Below are 25,179 nucleotides of genomic sequence, written 5' to 3' on the forward strand. Positions count from 1 at the left end.
GCAGAGGATGTGTGGATCAAATATTTGCAGTGAGACCGACAGTAGAGAAGGCTTGTGAGAAAGACCTTAAGGTGTTAATGGCATTCATGGATCTGGAAAAAGTCTACGACAAAGTAGACAGAGAGGGATTGTGGAAAGTTTTCAACATGTATGGTGTAGATGGTAAGCTGCTAGGTGCTGTCAAGAGTTTTTATGATGGTACTAAAGCAGGTGTAAGGGTTAATGGGCAGCCAAGTAAATGGTTCATAACTGGTGTGGGCATGTGACAAGGTTGTGTGATGTCCCCATGGTTGCTCAATATATATATGGATGGGGTGACGAGAAAGTAAAAACACAAGTAATGGAGAGAGGGATGGCATTGATAAGAATGGTAATAGATGGAATACCTCAAACTTGTTGTATGCTGATGATGCGGTACTACATGCAGGTACTGGACAAGAACTTGGTAGGCTAGTGCTGAATTTTGCTGATGTCTGTGAGCATCGTGCCTTGAGAGTAAATGCAGAAAAGAGTAGAGTGATATCTATAGCCCAACACCCTAATCCTGCAAAGGGTGGCCGCAGACAAAACGCCTCCAAGTTGCTCTGTCACCCACCATTTGACTACCCTCCCCCCAACACCCCCCCCCTCCTCCCTCATATACCTCTCGACTCCATCCCTCCACCTCATCCTCGATCTACCCCTCCCTCTCCCTCCCTCCACCTCACCTACATACACCCTCTTAGTCAGTCTTTTATTCTCCATTCTCTCCACATGTCCAAACCACCTCAGTGTATTTCTTCTAATCTTCTCAACCACATCCACATCCACCCCACAACGTTTCTTCACTTCTTCATTCGTCAACCTGTCCCTCCATGTCACTCCACATGCTCCTCTCAAGTAACTCATTTCCACTGCTCTCTCTTGACCTGTTCCCCTCTTGCAAGGTCCACGCCTCGCTTCCATAAGTCAGGGTAGGGATCACAATACTATCATGCAGCGACTTCTTATTTCATACTCACCTCCCTATTTCTCATCACTGCTTTCAGTGAACCAACAACCTTCCTTCCCTGCTGTACCCTTTCATGCACTTCATCCCCCAAAAGTACCATCCTTACTCATCACACTACCCAAGTACTTGAATGCACTCACAATCTCCATATCCTCACCATCCAACCTCACTGTACATTCTGTGACTTCATTCCTCTCAAACACCATAACTTTACTTTTGTTTACATTAACTTTCAGCTTCCTCCTCCTACACACTGTCCCAAATTCATTCACCAAACCTTGCAACTCTCATTCATCTTCACACAACAATACTGTATCATCAGCAAACAGCAACACCGGAATCTTCCAAATCTCACTCTCATTCATTAGAGCCACCTCCACATCCACTGCCCTACCTTGCAACTCCTTTACAACCCCATCCATGTATATATTAAACAACTATGGAGACATCACGCAACCCTGTTTCAGTCCCACATTGAGATCAAAGAACTCACTCAGCTCACCATCCACTCGCACCGTAGCCCTAGCTCCTTCGTACATATTCTTCACAACACAACAATTTCCCCTCCACTTCATATATTCTTAATACCTTCCACATACCTTGCCTATCTATTCTGTCATAAGCTTTCTCCATGTCCATGAAGGCACCATACACTTTCTTTCCCTTCTCTAGATACTTCTCCACTAAACATCTGAGAACAAACATCTGATCTACATACCCTTTTCCCTTCCTAAATCCCCCTTGTTCTTCTCCAACTAGCTCCTCTTTCATATGCCTAACCTTATCAATGAGTATTCTACCATATATTTTACCAGTCACACTAAGAAGGCACATACCCCTATGGTTACCACATACCACACACTCTCTCCCCCTTTCCTTTGTATAAGGGAACAATTATACCTGATTTCCAGTCCTCTGGAACCCTTCCCTCTTTCCAAGACAATCTACACAACTTCCATATCCACTCCACAACAATCTCAACCCCACACCTCAGAATTTCACCACACACTCCATCAATTCCTGAGGCCTTTCCCATCTTGATCTTCTTCATTGCTTCCACTACTTCCATCCTACTGATCTCTTCCTCCCTGCTCTCATCTCTTCTCCCAGCCATTCCCCAACCACTTATACTCGCACTGCTGTCACTCTCTACATTCCAAAAATCCTCAAAGTGCTCCTTCCACCTCAATTTCTCTCTCCATCAACAATCTATTATTCCTATTTTTCACTCCCCTACTATTTCCCCTTTCACAGTGCCTTACTTTCTTTACCTTCTTCCAAAACAATTTCTTACTCTCCCTCCATTTCACACTCAGATTCCTCCCAAATTCCTCATCCACTTTCTTCTTACTCTCCTTCACCAGTCTCTTCACCTCCCTTCTCCTACTTACATATACCTCTCTCTTCTCTCGTCTTCTCCCCTACCTGTACTCGCTAACCATTCACTATATGCCTTCTTCTTTTGTTCCACAGCTCGTTTCACCTCATCATTCCACCATGCTGTCCCTTGCACACCCTTGCATCTCCACAGACCACCTCACACGCTGCGTCTTCCTCTTCCGTAAATATCTAACATACGTCTTCCACCCCTTCCATCTGCTCTAGCTCATACCTTCCCAATCTTTCTTCCACTATGCTCTTATACTCTCCCATTTTCTCATTACCTTGCAAATTCTCCACTCTTCGCACATGAAGCTGTTTCCTCCTGTCTTCCCCTTCGTCTCCTCAACCATTTTCTTTGCAGCTTTACCTTGGCCATCACTAAGTGATGGTCCGAGACTCCATTCCCCCACCCTCTCCACTCTTGCATCCAACACTTGTCTTCTCATTCGCTCATCCACACACACGTAGTCTATCAGTGCCTTTCGTTCAACAAGTTCACCATCCATCCTCCTCATTACTCTCCATGTATACCGGTGGATCATCTTATGTCGAAAGTAGGTGTTGGCTATTGCCAACCCCTTACCAGCACAGATGTCCACCAAAGCATTACCATTCCCATCTACGTCAGCTGGCACTTTCCCACTGCCCAACCACTCCATCCACTCGTACATTCCCCACTTTCCCATTCATGTCTCCAATCAAAAGCACTCTCTCGCTCTAAAATTTGTCCATCCATGCTTCTACTCTCGCCCAAAACTCATCTTTCACTCTTGCCACTCGGTCCTCTGTCGGAGCATACACACATACAATTGTCCAGGCTTGTATACCTACTTTCATCCTCACCCATACAATTCTTGCACCCACTGTTCCATTCTCTCTTATATTCTCCTTCCACTTCTTGCTTATCATCAGACATACTCCCTCTCATTCTCGTTAACTCCCGCAAATATACCTAAACCATATTCCCATTCTCTCACCCTTTCACCTTCCCATTTAGTTTCAGTCAATCCACATACAGTATATCCACTCTTGCATCCTCAAGCACCTGAGCAATCTCTCTCTCTTTCACTTCATCATTCACTCCTCTCACATTCCATGTTCCCACCCTCAGAATGTCCTTTGTCTGTTCCTTAGTCTTCAACGTATGGTCCGTCCTGGTCCGAGGCGCTTTATTCGCTTGTTTAGTTAGTTCTTTTTACGGGGTGGGGCACTAACCCACCACCAACCCTTTTAGTCGCCTCGTACGACAAGCAGGGATACTGGGGGAGTATTCTTGAAACGCCCCCTACCCCCAGGGGTTAAATCCTTGTCCACTGGAATCTCTCTCTCTCTTGTTTTACAACATTCATACCTTTTATTGGTCAAGTCACCATCCAATGAATATCCTGTGTCATCTTCATTGTAAACTTTTTTTTTTAAATAAATTCTTTCTCCCCTGTCCCCCTACACCAAGGGGGGGGGGGGAATCTATCTATCTACAGCCAGACACCATAATCCCGGAAGGGGTGGCCATTTGTCTCAGAGTTAGTTGTTTTACGAGGAGGGGCAATAGCCCTCCATCAACCCAGCGTGGTAAATGTTACCTGGTTTACAGGAAACCATTAAGCTTGTCACTCAGTGTAAAGCCACCTGAAAATGAAGAGAGTAAAGTACTAAAAAGTGGAAGGAATAATGGGAGAAATAGGAAGAGAGGAGGGCAGACACAGAAAAAGAATGATGAAGGTGAAGGAAGAAGTACGCAGCAGTACATAAAGTGAGCGGATGATGGTTGCCACCACCTACCACCAAGGGAGAAAATAAGGATAATAAATGGAGAAAAGGTAAAATGCCTATCTCTATTTTCCTAGTCTATATTTTATTACATGTTGTTACATTTATAAAAACATTCATACTCTTTATCAGTCTCATGTTGACAATTAAATATAAACTAAATAAATACAAAAGGCAAATGATTTAAGTAGACTAATCAGAGGCGAGATGAATGAAATCCTGTATCACTTGTTCAGTCGCCTAGTTTTGTCACATTACTCGCCAAAAGGCTGGAATGAAAAGCTTTTCAGTTGATAAACATTATAACTTGCCAGCCACAAAAGTTTGTCATGGTGGTCTATATTAATCTTTACAGTGTCAAAGGATAGTAAAAAACAAAAGTTCTCCAAATACAATAATGGTGCACAAACACCCATTTGCTTCATCTTCACATCATGTACTGTAATAGGATATACAGTGGAGTCTCTTTTATCTGAAATTCTTTTAACCGTAATATGCCATTAACTGTAAGTTTTACTAAAATGTTCTCTTTTCAATTAACCACAAAAATCTGAAATCTATCCGAAAATTCAAACACGACGGGCTTGTTTCGAGCCACTAGCATTAGTTTACGAGTGCTCCGCTAGACACTAGACGAGCATTGGCTGCGCCAGCCCCCATCCACCACCTCAGCAGATTTGGATGATGTGGATGATGTGGATATGATTGAATAAGGAAACGGAAAATATGAAAAAACAATTAGGTTTAAGACTTTATTTGTTCGAATTGCTTACAGTAAAATAAGTAATTGTTTTGGTGAAGGTTTAAGTTCATTTGAATGAGGATTTATTTAAGTTGACAGTTTCTATTACAGTTACAAAAGTGCAGTTACATATGTAGTTACTACAGTGTATCAAGTGTTTTGGTGATGGTTGAGTGGCTTTTGGGGTGCTGGTGGTGGTGGTGGGCTAGACGTCACCAGAAATGGGTGATGGGTGAGTACAATACTGTTCCCTTGTATCCTACATATTATTACAGTATCTTTTATCCGAAAAAATCGATTAATCTAAACTTTGAAAGTCCCATGATTTTTGGATAAAAGAGACTCCACTGTAAAGGGAACACCAGATATATGTGCACTCTTGGAAAGACGTAAAGAGACTATGATACATGGGTCAAAATGTGGTGTGGCCAATGGTGCCACAACAGTATTCAAATCAGAAGAATATGGCAATCAGTATACCAGTTTTAAACATTTTGGCTATCCTAACTGCTGCATACTAACTTGCCATAGATTCCTGTGCAACATTCATTTCAACTGCTCTGCATGTTGGTGATGATATATTATCTGATTCTAATTTGGAAACCTGGACTACTCTGTATAGTTGCTGGTTACGAGAGAGAGAGAGAGAGAGAGAGAGAGAGAGAGCACAAATACGTTAATGTACTGTATATAGTGGTGACATCACTTTAGTGTTGGTACCCCAAGAAATCTCCAGTAATCTGATATTGATATTAATGATGCGAAGTTATGAGAAATGGACAGTGGCACATATTAAGACTTGAAACTGATGCATTTCTAAACAACTTTACATTATACTCTTGCTATAAACTTGTAAGGGCCTTAATAATTTAGCTAATTACATGACTGAAGATTTATCACAGTATGAACTCTAATGGTAGCTTGAAATCTTTGATAAAACCAAATCTTGTGTGGAAAAAAAAAAAAAAAAAAAAAAAGTGGATTCTGTTACACAGCATATGAACAAGATATCTGTAATGTGATTCTTTACCCATAATCAGGACTTATATTACATCACATAAACTAAAAATAAATGTGTAGTTGTTTTAGTTTATGCTACCTCTCTGTTTACAAGGTAACTTTCATGTTAAATTTAGGCAATTTAGGCTGCAACTGGATCATGGGGAAAATTGTAGAGATGAATGCTCTGTTATTAAAAACTACCCGGTAATAAAATAAAAAACTTCATTAGATACATTACTTGGTTGTATCATTTGTAGCACTTTAAACATCATACTGAAGTGAATTATGAGTATATAGCTTACTGATTTCAGATACCCTGGTTTTACATTCAACACTTCGTGATTAATATTAAAGGTGCATGTTCTCAAATATATGGGAGTAATGCCTGTACAAATTTCTTCATAATCCAGTGTGTAAAAGCATAACAGTACAATATATGCTTCAACACAAGGTATCACTTTTATTTTCTACGTTTGTACCATCAAATTCATAAACCACTGATGTTTATTTCTGCAGTATGACCTCATGAAGACTATGAGTCATAAAACTTTATGTGGATGGGCAGCACTGCCTAACCTCAAACCTCTGGGTCTGTACAAAACTCCAAAAGAAGGGTAAAATTACAAAACTATAGCAAAATATATATACACAAGTTGACTTATATGCTGTACATCTGAATTTGGTTGACACTTCAGCGACACTCAAAATTTGTCATTCATAGTCATTCCATTATAAGCACTGCTTAACAGATAACTCTGAGGTCATCAATACCAGTACAAGATGTGCCAGACACAGGATAAGCACACCATAGCAATGTTCCTACTCAAAACTCTCATTTACTATATACAAAGCTTGATGACACTGTCTGACCTTAATCCTACAGTCCTGGAAGGCATACTTGATCAGACTGGGGATAATTTCAAGATTCAAATTTACAGATTCTGACTAGTAATTATGGCACCTTTCATCAATAGCACAAACACTACTTCTGGTTTTATTTCCCTTTTCATACTAAACCATTCTTACTCAGTAGAGCTTCTGAAACTTATACACAAAGCAAGACAGAAACAGATAATATACTCACACCATGTTATCCTTCTCCTATGCAGTGCAAAACTATATATATAGCATTCAATGTCACATCTTTATCATGCTGACTGTGGCTGAGTTGTTCAATGTGCAAGGGACTCCTTAGCATTAAAAACAAACAGCTAGCATGGAGTCTATCCTCGAATGCTATTAAAGTGAACTTTAACCAATTACTCTAGTTCTTCATTTTTACTTTCCTGTTACTGTACAGTACTTTGGAATTAAATACAAAATACCGTTTCTGTTCACAATGACACGTTGTCCACAATGACACGTTGTCCACAATGCATTCTTATTCCCAATTTCGAGACAATATAAGTTCTAATACTGTTTGCAAAGTTCTAGCACTCAGGTTAAAACACTTCTTTATAACACATACTCTTGCACTGGCTGTTTTGTCAATGAAGTTCTGATTAACTCTGTCAAATAACTAACAGTACTCTGCAAATTCAAAACATTTTTCTTACACAGTAATATTTGCACTGTAGTAACAGAAATTTTCATCTTGCAATAGCACTTCCCAGAGCTGTGGCTGTTCAATGACTTTTTTCTTCTTGAAACATTTCTGAGAAAAAAGTACTGAACTACAGCACCTATTTATATATGAAGGTATTGCCTTGATAATAAGCTCCTGTTCGGACTATGGTTACTATGAATGAAGCGAGTTACCAGCTCTGCCTTCGACTAGATACATCAGACTAGTGCTATAAAACATCTTAGTGTGTTTTTTCTTTTGGTGGTAGCAGTGACTGGTCACTAAACAGTATGAAATCAATTTTGTGCATCTTTTTCACTGGCAATGAACTATATTAAAATCACATCTGGTACTGAGAGGCTAAGAGTGCAGCATAAGGCACATGATTAATCAATTTTAGGACCTATATTGATGTTTTTGCAACAGCAACACAATCCATAATTCTGCACTCTATCTAGAAATTTTGTAATCATATTTTGCATATATTCTCTGGTGTATCTACTATCTTCCTTTATTTCATTAAAGACTATCATGCACAACCTCAATCTGAAAGGCTCTATGAAACAAGCAATCTTTTTAGATTCCTGATATTACTTTCATCCTTCACATTTCACCTACATAGTAGTCAGAAAATAGCTCATCACATCTACAGTACTGCAATAAAGTGCAGCTTAAACTTCTTAAAGCTGATTCCTCTAAAATAAGCCAAGGAAAGGGCAGAGATTGCAGAAGTGCAATTACAAAATCATTAAAGATGAAAGTAAATTAATACACAAACTTCATCAAGTACAAAAACTAATTTCTCTTCATGCTCGGCCACTGTGAGGCTTTATGAACTGAAATGCTCTGGGAAATTTTCACCTGATTTCTTCCACAGCCACATAAAAGTACTTCCCACACAATTTTCTTTACCAAAATAGAACACTGATGCTCTACTCTCATTAGATGATGGCAGATTCAGTACATCCCACATTCCTTTTAATGACGTTCTAGTATCACCATTACGCATTAAGTCCACATTTCTCAAATTGAATATACAATAATGAACTGCTGAATAAACATACTGTATTTACTTTGGAAAAACATGAGTCAACAGATTATTCAGCAGACAATGCTCCCTTAATAGATGTAGAATGAGGGTGCATTTTGGGTGTTACAAGTGGAACTGATTGATGACATGGTGATCACAGGGTGGCTGTTGGGCCGAGCATGAACCTGACTCATGAGGATCTAGCCTGGGCCGCAGGTCAAACGACAGAGGAGTCGACTTGCTGCCTGCGTTTAGCATCTAGTCGCTGTAGTTTGCTGTCTACCTCTGTAGTCATCTTGAGCAAGTCTGGCTGGCCATGGGCGGATGTAGAGTGGGCGTGGGACCGAGCAGACCTTCTGGAACCATGTCGGGTGAGGGTGCCTGTTTGGGGTGTGCCTGGTATGGGCCGGCCAAGCGCATTCATATAGTCAGCTATCAACAGTGTCAGCTCCAGGATCTATAATAAGTAAATAAATAAATAAGAGTAGGTCTTATCAACATCTATCTATCTATCTATCTATTGCCAGATGCAATAATCCCATAAGGGGTGGCCATTTGACTTTTAAGTTATTTGTTTTATGGGGAGGGGCACTAACCCTCCACCAACCCACTTGCTGACACGTAGGGAGCACATATGGTTTGGTTATGTGGTTACCACCCAGCGCTGTAAATGGTTTCTTGGCTTACAGGAAACCATTTGGCTTGTCACTCATGTAAAGCCACCTGAAAAGGAAAGAAAAGCAATAAGAAGTGACAGGAAAGATGGGAGAAATAGGAAGAGAGGAGGGCAAGCACAGAAAAAGAATGATAAAGGCTAAGGAAGAAATAGGCAGCACTACATCAAGTGAGTGACACTGCTTTAAATGTTGGTCATTGGTGAAAATAAATATGATTTATTACCAGAACACAGCAAGGTTGGCCCACGTATACTTCCCTGTATTTTTTTAAACTTAACCCTTTGAGTATCACAGCAATTTTAAAACTGTTCCTTACAGGAAAGTACTTTTGTCTGTTTGTTTTTGTTCCACTGGTTAATTCAATCATTATGCCTTTATCTTACTAAAATTGCTTGAAAATTATAACTGTGCTTATACTGTAATTAATTTTATTTAGTGTACTTCATTCTTCTTTTAAAGAACAATGCCGTAACTTATACTAAAACCCAATTTCTAATTTTACGACAAATTACAGCAATTTCTAACATCACACATCACATTTGTATATGCAGTACTTACTAATGATATTACATATCATGTAGATGGGGGTGCCCATCATCCACTCACCCAAATCAGGGATGCCTTATGGTCTCTACAATGAGAGACAAACCAAATGGTTTCCTGTACCCAGGAAACAATTTACTTTGCTGGGTAGTAACCAGGGTTTTTGGCTGGGTTAAGTGTCCCCCTGATTCCCCGATCTAAAATCACTTAATCATGGCAAATGTTTCGGAGAGCCCCTGAGGGCCCAACACCTGCCCAGGGACCCAACCAAATGGGCAGATTCACATGGCCATGTGGAATGTGAGAGGTGTGAATGAGAGCAAGAGGGTGGAAGTGGTGAATGTGTTAAAGAGTGCAAGATATGCTGTGATGGCACTGTGTGAAACAAAGATGAAAGGACGTAAAGTGGAGGAGTGACGGTGTGTGAAATGTGATCGGTAATGAATGGGCGAGGAAGATGCAAGGAAGGAGTTGCTTTGTTGATGAATGAGGTGTGGCAGAGTGGAATGAGAGATTACAAATGTGTCAGCTCAAGATGCATGTATGTCAAGTTCAGGTATGAGAAGGTGAAGGTGGCTGCGATCGTAGCGTATGCACCGTGATAACAGAAGTGGGAAAGAAAAAGACAGGTTTTGGGATGAGCTGGATGAAGCTGAGGGAGAAATGCCCAGGATCTATAAAGTGATCACAATGGGCGATATGAATGGAAGAGTAGGCACTGGTCCTGAGGATAACATAATGAATTGTAATGAAGTACCAGGAGAAAATGATAATGAGAAATGACTGAAGGATATGTGTCAGGAAAGGAGTTTGTGCATTTGTAACTTGTATTTCAAACACAAAGATGCACATAAATATACACGGTACAGAGGGAACAAGAATCGTGTTGAAAGGAGCCTGACTGATTATGTGCTCATAGAGAGGTCGATGCTGGGAATGGTGGCCGATACGAAGGCCATGAGAGGATGATGTGGAGGTCTGTCGGATCATATGACTGTGGTATGCAAGATCAAGCTGAGAGCAGTGAGGTGGACCCAGAGAGAGAGGAATAGTCAGGGAGAAAGACTTAAAGTTGAGAAGCGGAGGATCAAAGAAATGGCAGATGAATACAGGACCAAAGTAGGGGAGGAGTAAGAATCAGTGAACTGGAATGAAATGGATCCAGACAGCCTGTGGAATGCATAGAGGGATTGCTCAGTTAGCAATGCTAAAGCGTTGTGTGGTGCAGCAAGAGTAACAACAAAGAAGAAAGGTACGGCATGGTGGGATGAAGAGGTTAAGAAGGCAGTGAAGGAAGAGAAGAAAAAGTGGCTAGAGTGGTTACAGGACAGGAGTTCAACAGAAATAGCAATTGAATATGTTGAGAACAAGGAGCACATAAAGAGACTAGTGAAGAGGAAAAAGTTGGAGGTAAATGATGATCTAGGAAGGAAAATGAATGCAACCTACTCTGAAACTAGGAAGTTATTCTGAAAAGATGTGTGGAAATGTAGAAGTGACAGCAGAAAGAAATGAGAAGGTGTGAAGGATGTAGGTGGTAGACTATTAACCCATGGGGATGAAGTATGGACCAGATGGAAAGAATATTTTGTAAGCCCAATGAATGGGAACAGAGACAGCAGAGCCACTGTAAACATGATTGGTTTTGGGAGTGTGCAGAGAAGGAATGCAGTGCCAGGAAATGTGACACTCGCAGAGGTGAAGAACACTGTCAAGCAGCTGAAAAATGGGAAAGCATCTGGGGTTGATAAGGTGTGTGCAGAGATGATTAAGTGTAGTGACGAGAGTGGAATGAAGTGCTTGTTGGAGATATGTAAGAAGGCCTGGATGAGTGAAACTATGCCAGCAGAGTGGGAAAAGGCTGTGATTGTACGCCTGTACAAAAATAACTGTGAGCAAAGTGAGTGCAAGAATTATCGCGGGATAAGTTTATTGAGTGTGGTTGGGAAGGTATAAGGAAGAATTATTACAGAGAAAGTAAAAGATATTAGAATTCCTTGTGAGTGATGAACAGGGTGGCTTTAGGAGTCGCAGAGGAAGTGTGGATCAAATATTTGCAGTAGGACAGATAGTGGGGAAGGCTTGTGAGAAGGATTATGAGGTGCTTATGGCATTTGTGGATCTGGAAAAAGCATACGACAAAGCAGACAGAGAGGGATTGGGGAAGATTTTGAGTTTGTACGGTGCAAACGGTAAGCTGCTTGGTGCCATCAAGAGTTTTTATTATGGTAGTGAAGCATGCGTAATGGTTAATGGGCATCTAAGTGAATCGTTTACAATTGGTGTGGGCATGCGACAAGGTTGTGTGATGTCCCCATGGTTGTTCAATATATATATATATATATATATATATATATATATATATATTTCGTATATATATATATATATATATATATATATATATATATATATATATATATATATATACATATATGTACAGCAAGCTCACCCCTAACGCGTGGGTTTCGTTCCTAATGTGGCGCGTTCGGCGTGAAACCGGGTAAGTTTTAACTACACCTTATTTTGCTCCCTAGATCTCCTAAACGTTCTCTTTTGCTGTTATCTGCCATTGGTAATCAATATGAAGCAATTTAAGTGCTTAGAAAGTTTATTTAATGTTATAACTTACAAATACAGTACTGCACAGCAAAACTTCAACCTACAAATACGTAAACACAAGGCAACATTCCGATGCCGAAACCAATCGGCATCAGAATGTTGCCTTGTGTTTTCATATTTATATGTTGAAGGTTGTTGGTACACTGAAAGCAGTGATGAGGAATAGGGAGGTGAGTATGGAAGTTAAGAAATCACTGCATGATGGTATTGTGATCCCTACCCTGACGTATGGAAGCGAGGCGTGGACCTTGCAAGAGGGGAACAAGACAAGAGTGAAAGCAGTGGAAATGAGTTACTTGAGAGGAGCATGTGGAGTGACGTGGAGGGACAGGTTGACGAATGAAGAAGTGAAGGAACGTTGTGGAGTAGATGTGGATGTGGTTGAGAAGATTAGGAGAAATACACTGAGGTGGTTTGGACATGTGGAGAGAATGGAGAATGAAAGACTAACTAAGAGGGTGTATGTAGGTGAGGCGGAGGGAGGGAGAGGGTGGGGTAGACCGAGGATGAGGTGGAGGGATGGAGTTGAGAGGTATATGAGGGAAGGGGGGGTGAGTTGGGGGGAAGGTAGTCAAATGGTGGGTGACAGAGTGACTTGGAAGCGTTTTGTCTGCAGCCACCCTTTGCGGGATTAGGGCGTCAGGCTATAGATAGATAGATAGATATAGTTTTGCTGTGCAGTACTGTATTTGTAAGTTATAACATTAAATAAACCTTCTAACCACTTAAAGTGCTTCATATTGATTACCAATGGCAGATAACAGCAAAATACCACATTTAGGGAGTCTAGGAAGCAAAATGGTTTCGGGACTATTCGCTGTCAAGCCAGTTCGCCATCACAACAATAACAAAACAACATAGATTTTGATGGATCCCCCTGAAATATAGTTATTAAAGTATTAATTAATAATAAGTATATTTATAAAAGAATTGATTATTTAATATATTTATAGAATAACGGGAAATCATCCAGGGTGCGAATTGTCCTGACAGGGAATTGACATGGTGGTGAACTGTCTTGGAACCCACCGATCGTGTGTAATCTATAAATCAGGTTAACTGGTTACAAGGCTTATTTAATGCTTTAACTTTCTTTAAGTGCTTTCACTTACAAGTGCATACCAGAATAGTACATATTTAACTTACAAATACAGTACTGTGGAAAAGCAGTACAGGTACAGCAAATATTTAACAAACAAATAAAAAAGGTAATATTCTGACGCCTAACAGAAAACTGGTTATAAAACTTTATTTCTTGCTTGAACATTATTTAATAAAACTTTAACTTGCACATAAACTTACCAAAACAGTACTGTAAATATTTAACTTAAAAATGCAGCACTGAGGAAAAGCAGTACAGCGAATCACATCACGTGATCAAAACAAACCGTGCGTGCTGAGCTGATGTTCGAGGATTTGGCCTTTCAAAGACCTCTCTTGCGTAAATTTATAGTTTTCGTAATGGTTCTTTAATCTTACGTTATTTTATACATATCCCAGCACTAACTGCGTATAATTGCGAGCGTGTTCGGTGAGAACGTGTTCGGGGCGAGTTTACTGTATATATACATACATACATATATATATGTGGCGTCTAGAACCAAAGGGGCATCGGCGCCAAAATGTACTTTTGAGTTATGACGCTTTAAAGTTGTGTTTATGGCAACGTCATAACCAGAAGGCAATAAACAAACCTTTTATACATCAAAATGATCATCAGCGCCTATGCTCTACATGTAAAGCCAAAAATACAAAACAATAATAACCGTAACCACAAAATAGGCAGTAAACCAAACCCCCAATTTATAAGTGGGCATAATAACATATTGTAGGGATTTAAAAATATAGCAGAAAAAACATCAATGAATGTATTAATGTACAAAACTTTATTAACTGAAGATTCCAGTTCAGTTAATATTAATAAACGAAAAATTATTACTGTAATTTTACGTTTTTGACAACTAAAACTGAAATCAATGCAGTTAATATTTTTCCTCTACCATAATAGATTGAAATAATAACACTAAAAAAAAAAAAGTGTAGTGTAGTGCTTAAGTAAATTGAGAAGGGGTAGTGGGGGGTTAAATGGTGGGGTCGTCATCTAGGAGATCGACATCCACCTCTGCCTTCTCGGTGCCACGCCCCCTCCCGCAGTCTCCCCTCACCACTCTCTTTTCCTCTTCCTTTCTACCTTTTTCCACTTCTCCACACATTTCTGACACTTACGAGAGGTTATAGGCACCACCTCCTCACTGTAACTATGTGATGAACTCATCTTGTCACCCCCCCTTCAACCCCAATAACAACAGCTCATCTTGTCGCCAATAATCCACGATAAATGGGGTAAAAATCGAATACGTAATAATTAGACACCTCAGTAAACACGGGAGGGAAGCCTCACCGGCACACCGGGCGGGACACAAGCTTGCTGATTGGCTGCTCTGGGGGAGTGGCACAGAGTGAGAATGCTGATTGGTTTGGGCTGTGTGGCTTAGAAGCCTGCCTGCTCTGATTTGTTCGCCTGGCAGCATGGACAAACCCACGTGACTTTGAGCCCCTCTACCACCGTCCAGAAGGCCGAATCTTGTATGGCAACCAGTGCTGTCACTGAGAAGAGAGTTAAGCCTGTTGTCTCCCCTACCTAACTCAAAACCAGTATATTGATGGGGATGCCCCTGTGGCTCTAGACGCCTCATATATATATATATATATATATATATATTTATATATATATATATATATATATATGTATATATATATATATATGTATATATACATATATGTATATATATATACATATATATATATATATATATATATATATATATATATATATATATATATATACCTCGATATAACAAACTTCAATAGACTGGAATTCACTTTTATCAGACTCGAGGAGCTGCCGGACTAAATTCCTATACTGTATATTGGAAAAAGTCCAATATAGCCAGAAGCAGTCCAGACTGCCTGACCACTTCTGCTATGTTCACCACAATAAGGTAAATAAAAGACATGTTTATCAGTGTACAGTACAGTATTATTACTGTACAGTATATATACCATTTGATTAATGTAGTGAAGTTATAACACAGTACACTATCGCAAAGGTAGTCAAAACAGTTTAAAAACCGTTCATCCAATTCAGACTAATGTCTGATATACAAACAACCCTCCATTTCCCAGATTAAAAGGGGGGGGGGGAGGGAGATCAGTCCAGGAACCCCGAAAGTCCAGGAATCGCAAAAGTCCGGCTCCACATACCATTCCCCGGACTTTTACCATACTTTGTCCGAATTCTTTAATACTGTCCGGAAATTATTCTGATATTCTAGAGCATTCAGGAATGTAGGCAACCTATACCAACATAACAAACACCGTACATAAAATAATAACAATGACACAATAACATAAGTATAAATGCAGTACGTAGCAGCCATGGCTCAGTGGGTTAGAGCGCTCCGCTCTGACCGAAGGGTCGGAGGATCGAATCCACCCAAGGGTCATTGGTAGACATCAGGAAGGGCATCCGGTCATAAAATGCTACACGCTCCAAACCAAAGTCCTCTACCCAGGGGCAACGCCTTAGCCCTTATCCAAAAAAGGGGTACCTGGCGTAAAACTCACATAATGAAATAACATAAATATAAACATAAATACAGTATAAATGGAAAAGTAAAGTACAGTAATCCCTTCATTCATGCAAACTTTTTTCATGTGATTTTGGTTATCCACGAATTATTCGTACAATAATTCCCCATAAAACGTAAAATTATAGTACAGTAAAACCTCACTATATCGGACTAATTGAGGCCCAAGCCAGTCCGAAAAATGCGAAAGTCCGATAAAAGCGACATCTGGACTCCCCCCTAAACTTCCTCCTCCTTTTGGTATGCACAGAGGTTCGCTTGTAATTCATGTGTTTATTCTCTCTCTCTCTCCGCACTGGGCACTTCCATTTTACTTCCCATATTTATGTCTTTGTTGTCACCTTCATCTTCACCTTCCTATTCATTTTTACCTTCACTTTCAATTCACTCTGATAGTCACATTCACTTTCATAATCACTTCCAAGCTCACTTTCACATTCACCATCACCTTCACACTCACTCTCATTCATTTTGAAATTCCATTTCACCTTCACCTGCAACCTTACTTTCTCACTTTCACATTTACCTTTACAATTACTTTCACTCATCTTCACTTCTGCCTTCCCTATTTTTACTGTCACATTCACCTTCACCTTCACTTTCTCTTTCATCTTCATCTTTGCTTTCACTTTCACCTTTACTTTCAACTTTTCTTTCACCTTCACTTTCACTCTCATCTTCACTTTTACATTCATTTTCACCTTCACTTTCACCTTCATTTTCCTTGACCTTTACTTTCAACTTTTCTTTCACCTTCACTTTCACTTTCATTTTCACCATCACTTTCACCTTCCACCTTCACTTTCATTTGACTTCACTTTCACCTCCCATCTTCACCTTCACTTTCACCTTCACTTATACTTTCACCTTCACTTCTACCCTCACTTTCACCTTCACTTATACCCTCACTTTCTCCTTCCACCCTCACTTTTACTTTCACCTTCACCTTCACTTTCACCTTCACAATGCCTTCACTAACCTTCACTTTAACATTCACTTTCACCTCTCCCAGGGAAAGGAAGGGGATAGAAGGAGAGAGAGAGGCGGGACCAAGGTTATGCTTATCTCCCTCATTTGTTTATGCCAAGGTGACACCACTTGTCATTCCCATATTTATTCTCTCTCTCTCTCTCTCTCTGTTGACTTTGACATTCCACATTCACTTCTGTGCTCTCTTTCACCTTCGCTTTTACGATCATTTTCACAATTATTTAGTTTTCATTTTCAATTTTACCTCTCTCTCTCTCTCGCTCACCAGAGAGAGACTGGAGGAAGGGAAGGAATGGAGGAGGAGAGAGAGAGGGGACCGATGTTAAGGCCGGTTCATACGAGCAAAATCGCGGTCATTTTTTTGCCGGAATTCGCTTCCCGGTAGAAATTCCGGCTGCTTTTTTCGTCGGTATGGAGAGACCGATGTGTCGGTCTTTTTTTGCCGGAATCAGAAAAAAGTAGCCGGGCCGATTTAAATGGAAGCACCGAACAAGGCATAGCTCTGGGAACGAAGACGAAGACGACATCTTGTTTACAATACTACCACAACTTACCTCACTTTAGCGTTCATTCCAGTTTTGGTGTATCTGATATAAAAGTATGATTATTTAAGTGAGTTAAAGGTAATGAGCTGAAGGTAAAGGAGTCTTGTACATGATTTTATGCTTAAGAAAATTTATGCATATGGCCCCTGAAGCCCCCGGAAAGCTGAGTGGCAGTAAAGGCCTATTCACAGGAGCTAAATTGCGGCCGTCAGGGCTCATCTTGAAGTTGGAAAAGTGCAAGTGCAAGAGCTGCACACCCAGTACGAGTACGGTGGTCCATCTTTGTAAACACTGTTGCCGCGTTCCTGCCTCTACAGTCCCCGCACATGTGCACACCTTTCCGGGAGAAATGCCGAAAATCGGTATTTTTCCCCCCGCAAATCAGCGGAAAAAACGGCCGCGATTCAGCTCGTGTGAACCAGCCTTTATGGTGTCTCCTCCATCTGTTTGTTTATTCATTTATTCCAAGAGACGGACTGCTTCTAGCTTTATTAGACTTTTCCTTAGTTCCTCGAGTCCGATAAATGCGAATTCCGCTATACTGAAGTCCGTTATATTGAGGTTTTACTGTATTCAGATAAATAATTATATTATATGAGAAATAAATAAAATATAAAAATGCCTGCCTGTGGCCCGTGTGCATACGTGTGTGTGTGTGTGTGTGTGTGTGTGTGTGTGTGTGTGTGGGAGGTCGGTCTACCACACACTACACAGTCAGTTTGAATCTGATTGTCGAACCGTACATGACACGCAAATCGTTATTTGTGGCTTATTTTTCTGCCTTCCAGTGACTGCATGCCTTGTTTGCCAACGTGGGGCCTAAGCATAGTGCTAGTGATGCATGTGGTAACACACCAAAGCAGGCTTGTAAAGTGATGTCGCTGACAGAGAAAGTTCAAGTATTGGACAAACTTAGGGAAGGAATGTCAGCGGGTGCTGCTGGTCGTATGTTTGGTTTTGGGATGATTCGCCGTCACAATAATAACAAGACAATTCCTCATCAGGACTTTTCGCCGTCAGGACGATTCACTGTCATTTATTTACAAACCAGTTTATTTAGCAAGTACACTAGTTTTTTACTTATATGAGTTATAAAATCCCCCTGATAATTAGTTATTAAAGTATTAATTAATCAATAATAAGTATATTTATAGAATGACGGAGAATCATCCAGGGTGCAAATTGTCCTGATGGGGAATCGTCCATGTTTTGATGGCGAATTGACTTGACGGCAAGTTGTCTCGGAACCGTATGTTTGGGGTGAATGAGTCAACTGTTCGTACAATAAAGAAGGCAGAACGTAGCATACGGGAGGCTGTGAGGGCTAGTGCACCAGACTGCAATAAAGTGTCTCCACCTATGCCTGTCAGCTTTCAGTGTTAAATTTTTTACATTTTTGCTGTGTTTCATACTTTATGCTAGTTTATTAGGTGTATGTAGTGCATAAACAGAAGTATTCAGATGTAATACACTTAACCCCTAAACCGCGGGGTTGTTTTTGCTTGACTTGCGTGTCTCGCGGGCATATTCGTGCTCCGACAGACTCTAAAAATATTTGCCAAAAATCAGTTATTAGTCCTAGAATATTAAAATTATATATGCTTATGGCACATACCTTCAGCTTTCTCTTGGGATGTTTGTTGAGCCTTCGTCGAGTACCATAGGACTTGTGGAGACCTCTAAAGTTGGGTAACGAAGTCTCCACTTTACACTTCCCGACAACTCGTAATATGATTACCACAGCCTGATATTATCACTAGAAACACTATTCTATGATTCTCAAATAGTTTGGAATCCAAAAAAAAAAAAAAAAAAAAAAAAAAAACACTGTGAAAGCAATGAAAATTGCGAGAGCGTATGACCTTCCCACTTGCACTCGTTCGCTGCTGGTGTTCTGTCATTTATTATTCATAAAAACACTCACACTTTATATTTCTATTACTATATAACACTTATATATATCTACAGTCTTTATCCATATGTTTCCTTCAGTAATAGTAGTTTATTGTCACTGTAGGCATTCAATTTCTCTTTCAGTAAAATATGTAGCATTCACTTTCTCGTCCTGTATACTAGCGCTGAGAGTGAATCTGTCACTTTCACTTCCACTTTCATAACTCATTGTATTCACACATGCTAGAGTGAAACTTTCACTTTCATTACTCCTAGTATATATAGTCATATTCTTATATTACTACTCATTTACATTTCTATTTACATTCTCTATATTATTTACATTATTTACATTTCTATTTTATTTACACTGTGTTATGCACTGTCACTTACAGTAACTTATAAAACTATTTTCCACTGTTCACTTATATTTACATTCATTGCTTTCACTTGCTGTTTACACATTATTTACATTTCCACTTGCACTGTTTTACTCACCAGAAAAATTGTAGTCACTGTCTATCATTTTCATTGACAAATTAGCCAGTTGACGTTCCACAGCAGTCACTTATCCCTTTAACCCTTTCCACACGAGGTTTAGTAGGGGGTAGAGGTCACAGGGCCCTTTGCATGCGGATAAAAGGCAGCGGAATTGGACAGACGCAAATCCGACGTGCTTTCACCTTGAAAGACGAATACAGTGTGGTGGCCTAGCCGCCTAGGGGGAGTGCAATGCTGCCAATGTCAGCGTGGTGACAGCTGCTAATATATACGCTATGAAATGATCAGCAGGAAATCTAGACAATACATAATAAATTAGGTAGTTCCAGGTGAATGTAGATATCACTTAGGCTTCTCCCTTCCTTTCTTATATATATTTTTATTACGAGAATAGATTATACGGCATATTTCAAGGGGAAATAAACAGCAAAAATTAGCGAACGAGTGCACTTGAGGTGTTGTCAGGTAATAATTAGCCAATTCCAGGTGTATGGCACTATCACTTACCTTATTTCTTTTTTGTATATATTATTTGGTATAAGAATAGGGCATAGGGCTTACTTCAATGGATGAAATCAGTGGAAAATTCCAGGTAAGATTTACTTAGCATAGCATGGCCGGGCAGGCGAGAGGAGAGGGTAATGGAGGGGAGGTAGGGAGGGGAGTCAAGAATGGGGAGAAATGGCTAAATTGTCAACAATGGATGGGAGTACAGATGAGATTGGAAGTGGTGACTAGTGTTGGACATTAGCAGTACTGATAAATGATACAAGCCACCACTTGAAAGCCAGGGCGAATTCAAAATAACACAGAATCACAAAAGTGACGCCCCGAGGTATGATCCCTTGCTCCCAAGCATCACGAAAATGATGCCCCACGGTTAAGGGGCTAATACACACGGATAATTACGTGCACACATGCGCAGAACGTACATGCAAATTTACTACATATGCGAAACGTTTGGGAACGTAACCCTTGCATAAATTAAGGGATTACTGTACTTGTAGGTGAAACTATGTACAGTAATCCCTGTAATATCTGGACGCCCAATTTCCAGACATCCCCAATAACCAGACATTTTCGTCCCGGGATCCAATATTCTCAAAATGGGCCAAAAACCGCAATTTTTTTTTTTTTTATCCGACTTTTTCCCGCCCGTAATTTGAAGTTGGCGTGCGCGGCGCAGGCCAGCTGTGTTTTGATGCGTTGTTTCGCCGATGTCTGCTAGAGCGCCCCTGCATCCTCCCCACTTACCGCCCGTCTCTTGTTGTGTGTGCATGCTCGTCGTCATGGTCGCCCATGTGCTCACTTTTGTGGTGGTGCCTTACCTGCTGCAGGCTCTCCTACTGCTCTCGTGCCTCTCCTTCATGTGTGTGATGATGGCCCCGCCGCCTAAGAAGAGGAAGAGAGTGGTTTTGACTCTGGAAAAGAAGAGGGAGATATCAGATAAGGTGGATGCGGGATGGTCTTCCTCACGCATCCTTCATGAATTCAACCTGGCCCAATCTACTTTGTTTGATATCAAGAGATCCCGCGACAAACTCATGCGGTACACAGCTGACTTCTCGTCGAAAAGCAAGCGCAACTTGGAGAGGAAGGTGATGTATACTCCCAAGTATGCAGAAGTCAACTGCTCCACGTTGATTTGGTATCGACAGCAACGTGCTGCTGGTGTGATGGTGCGTGGCACGGAGCTGAAGGCTGCTGCTGAGAAGTTCGCAGGGATTCACGATGCCCTAGACTTCAAGGCATCTGAAGGTTGGCTCTTCACATTCAAGTTACAACATGGCCTTACCAACTGTAAGTCTCATGGCAAAGCTTTGGACGCCAATGAGGATGAAGTAGACGAGTTTCGGCACAAGGTGAAGCGCTTGATCGACAGGGAGGGCCTCAACTTCGGTCAAGTCTACAACGCTGACGAAACTGGCTTATTCTATCGCTCTTTGCCTACAAACACTCTAGCCGAGGAGACGAAGAAGCATGTACCTGGCCGCAAGCTCTGAAAGCAACAGATATCTACTTTGTGTTGTGCCAATGCTAACAGCATGCACCGGCTCAAGCCCGTTATTGCTGGCCGTGCAAAGCAGCCTACGTGTCTTCGTGGGGTGATGGATGTCCTTCCTGTCATCTGGTACCATTCCTTGAAGGCATGGTTCACAGCCCAGATCTTCAAAGACTGGTTCCACTGCCATTTCGTCAAGGAAGTCATCCATTACCAGACAGAGAAACTGGGAATCCCATGCGACCAGGTAAAGGCCCTCCTTCTCCTTGACAATGCACCTGCCCACCCATGAGACAAGGAGTTGGTGGCTGAGAATGGGCGCATTAAGTGCATGTTTCTGCCACCTAATACTACTGCTCTCATCTAACCAATGGACAAAGAAGTGATCGTGGCAACAAAGAGGCTGTACCGGCGGAAGTTCCTGGATGAGGTGATGGTTGTCTTCAAGGACGAGGACGAGCGCAGGGAGGGACGGGACACGTGAGGCCAATGGGCTTTGGAAAACCTTCGTCACTACAACATCAAGTCTGCCATCTACAACTGGGCCAATGCATGGAAGGAAATCCCTGTCAAAACTCTAGAAAATGGTTGGTCTCGTCTGCTTCTCGGAACGGATGTGGAGAACGATTTCCTAGGATTTGACGTGGATGACTTCCATGCATGTCTACGTGCACATGGGGACGATGCTGACGTGGACAAAGTGCGTGAGTGGTTGGATGACAATGAGGGCGATCCTACGTATCAGACATTGTCTGATATCGAGATCGCATCTTCAGCTGCAGGTGTCAGTACCCAGCTTGAAGATTCCGACGAGGACGGCAATGATGATGCGGACTCCTCTTAGCGTGACACTACTCCAGCCATCTCCAAGCTGAGAGCACTCCGGTAACACCTAGAGTACGTTCTGGACTACCTGGAGCACCCGGACTGTGACAGGGAGATGGGGCCCTTGGGACTTGTGGAGGAAGTGCGCGCTATCAGGCTGCATATCATTAATCATCAAAATCGTTGTTCCTTGCATCAATCAACGATTGACAGCTTTTTCATGCCCGTGACCCCTGCTGTGTCCAGCCCTGGCTCCACTTCATTGCCTCCCCAAGACAGGCCCTCATGCTCCAAGCCACAGCCCAGCACATCAGGCACGGTGAAGTCACCGCTCGACGTGAGTTTGCGCCTCTCTTCAGAGTCGTCTGCAGTGGGTACGCCATCACCACGACCCAGCGACACACCCCTAGGTCACCTGCATGAGCTACTCTCAGACTCTGACAGTGATCAGACGCCTACAACTTCTCCACTAGACCACACGGGAATTTACAGAGTTGTGAAATGAAAAAAAAACAGTGCACAGTGTTAAGGAATTTGAGTTCTGAGTGAAAAGACAAAGATTTAATGGACTTTCAATGTAACATAAATTAACTAGAGTGTGTTATGTTAAGAAAATGGTTTTATGAGTGGAAAGACTTTAAGTGCAGAGTGCAACACTTATTTCATTAAGGTACAATGGAGCGCAAGTAAGACAAGAGTGCGCAGTGTTAAGAGAATGGAATTCTGAGTGCAAATGACTAAGTTCAGTGTAAGACTTCATGAACAGTGTACTGCAAGTGCTTCAGGAACTCCTTCTTACTGTCAGAGTCTGAGAGGAGGCAGGTTATTCACTAAGATGGCCAGGAACTTGCTGTAAGTATCTAGAATGTTTCATATTGTACTGTATTTTCCTTACTTACCTCTAACACCTCATTTCACTCTTTTATGTCCCTTATTGGTGTGAATAGTGTCTTAGGTACTATGCATGTGCATTAGGGAGATGTTTTTCAGAGTTAGGCTAGGTTAGGGACCATAACTACCAGTCCAGGAGCCAGGGACTTGTTGTAAGTACCCAGAATGTTTAATATTGTATAAACTCACCTCTAAAACCTCATTTTATGATTCTTTTGCATTTATTTCAGTCTTTTATGTCCCTTATTGGTGTGATTTGGGTCTTAAATAGGTGCAATGCATTCCAGAGGGAGTTGTATAGGTGTTTTTCTGAGTTAGGGTCCATAAGTACAAGTCCAGGAGGCTGGGGCCCAATATCCGGACAGGACCACTATCCAGACATGCCTTTGGCTCTATTACATGGGATATTGAAGGGATTACTGTATGCCGTGATCATATAGTGGGACCGCAGAATAACTTGTTATTCAGAGTTGGAGTCACCAATGACCTTGTGTGTGTGACTGGGCAACACCAATGAGGCCAGGTTGAGGTGACTCAGCCCATGTCCATGAAATCCAAAATCTGGGAATTCGTGGTACGGGAAATGGCGGGTCGAGTGTATTGACAAACGTCCAGATTAGCAGGGGGAAGTCCAGATATTGCTTTTATCGGAATTTCGCAACTTTCAGAACACTTTGGGGCCCAATTAGTCCGTTATAGTGAGGTCTTACTATATGTGGATGGGGCGGTGAGAGGTAAAAACATGAGTAATGGAGAGAGGGATGGAATTGGTAATGTATGGTAATGGATGGACTATCTCAAATTTTTTGTATGCTGATGATGCATTACTACTTGCAAATACCAGACAAGAACTTTGTAGACTAATGCAGAGTTCTGCTGATGTCTGTGAGCATTGTGCCTTAAGAGTAAATGTAGAAAAGAGTAAACTGATGGCTACTGAGAGAGAAGTGACTCCCAGTGTGATGTTACAGTGAAAGGAGACAGACTGGAATTGGTGAGACATTTCAAATACCTGGGTACAGTGACTGAAATGAAAGGACAATGTGCAGAAGAGGTGGAAAGTAGAGTGACACAAGGAAGGAAAGTAGCTGGTGCAATGAAGGCCTTGATAAGAAACAGAGGCTTGAGTGTTGCTGCTGCATGAGGCTTACACGAAGAAGTGTTAGTGCCAACTTTAATATATAGATGTGAGACTATGGTGTGGCATGAAAATGAAAAGTCAAGAGTGCGAGCAATGAAGATGGGACTGCTGAGGAATGTATATGGAGTACAAAGAGTGGATAGGATACGAAATAATGCGATTCGTGAAAGATATGAATAATAAAGTCTGTGGACACCAGAGTTGAAGAGAGTGTAACGAGATGGTATGGTCATGTGGAGAGAATGGATAACAACAGAGTGGTGAAAAAGGTATATCTGAGCGAATTTCAAGGAGGGAGGAGGCAAAGTAGGCCACGGAGAAGGTGGAGGGATATGGTGGATGAGTGTGTGAGGAAGAGAGGTTCGGAAGTCAATGAGGCTAAGGGACTGATAAGAGATTGAGCTGGCTGGATGAAGATTG

General features: G+C 41.3%; 1 protein-coding gene across 1 annotated transcript in view; it reads right to left on the bottom strand.

Moving 5' to 3' along the window:
• Nucleotides 1–7,242: 7,242 nt before the first annotated feature.
• The window catches only part of LOC145405833 (uncharacterized protein CG43867), a 329,511-nt gene continuing 311,574 nt past the window's right edge, over nt 7,243–25,179 (bottom strand). The window contains exon 27 of the mRNA XM_080277076.1: nt 7,243–8,939. Within this exon, the coding sequence (XP_080133202.1) occupies nt 8,700–8,939 (240 nt within the window). The 3' untranslated portion in view covers nt 7,243–8,699. The remainder of the gene's footprint in view (nt 8,940–25,179) is intronic.

This window comes from Coenobita brevimanus, chromosome 68 (assembly GCF_032717465.1).
Source record: "Coenobita brevimanus isolate Jiangsu-jjx chromosome 68, ASM3271746v2, whole genome shotgun sequence".
Lineage (NCBI taxonomy): Eukaryota > Metazoa > Arthropoda > Malacostraca > Decapoda > Coenobitidae > Coenobita > Coenobita brevimanus.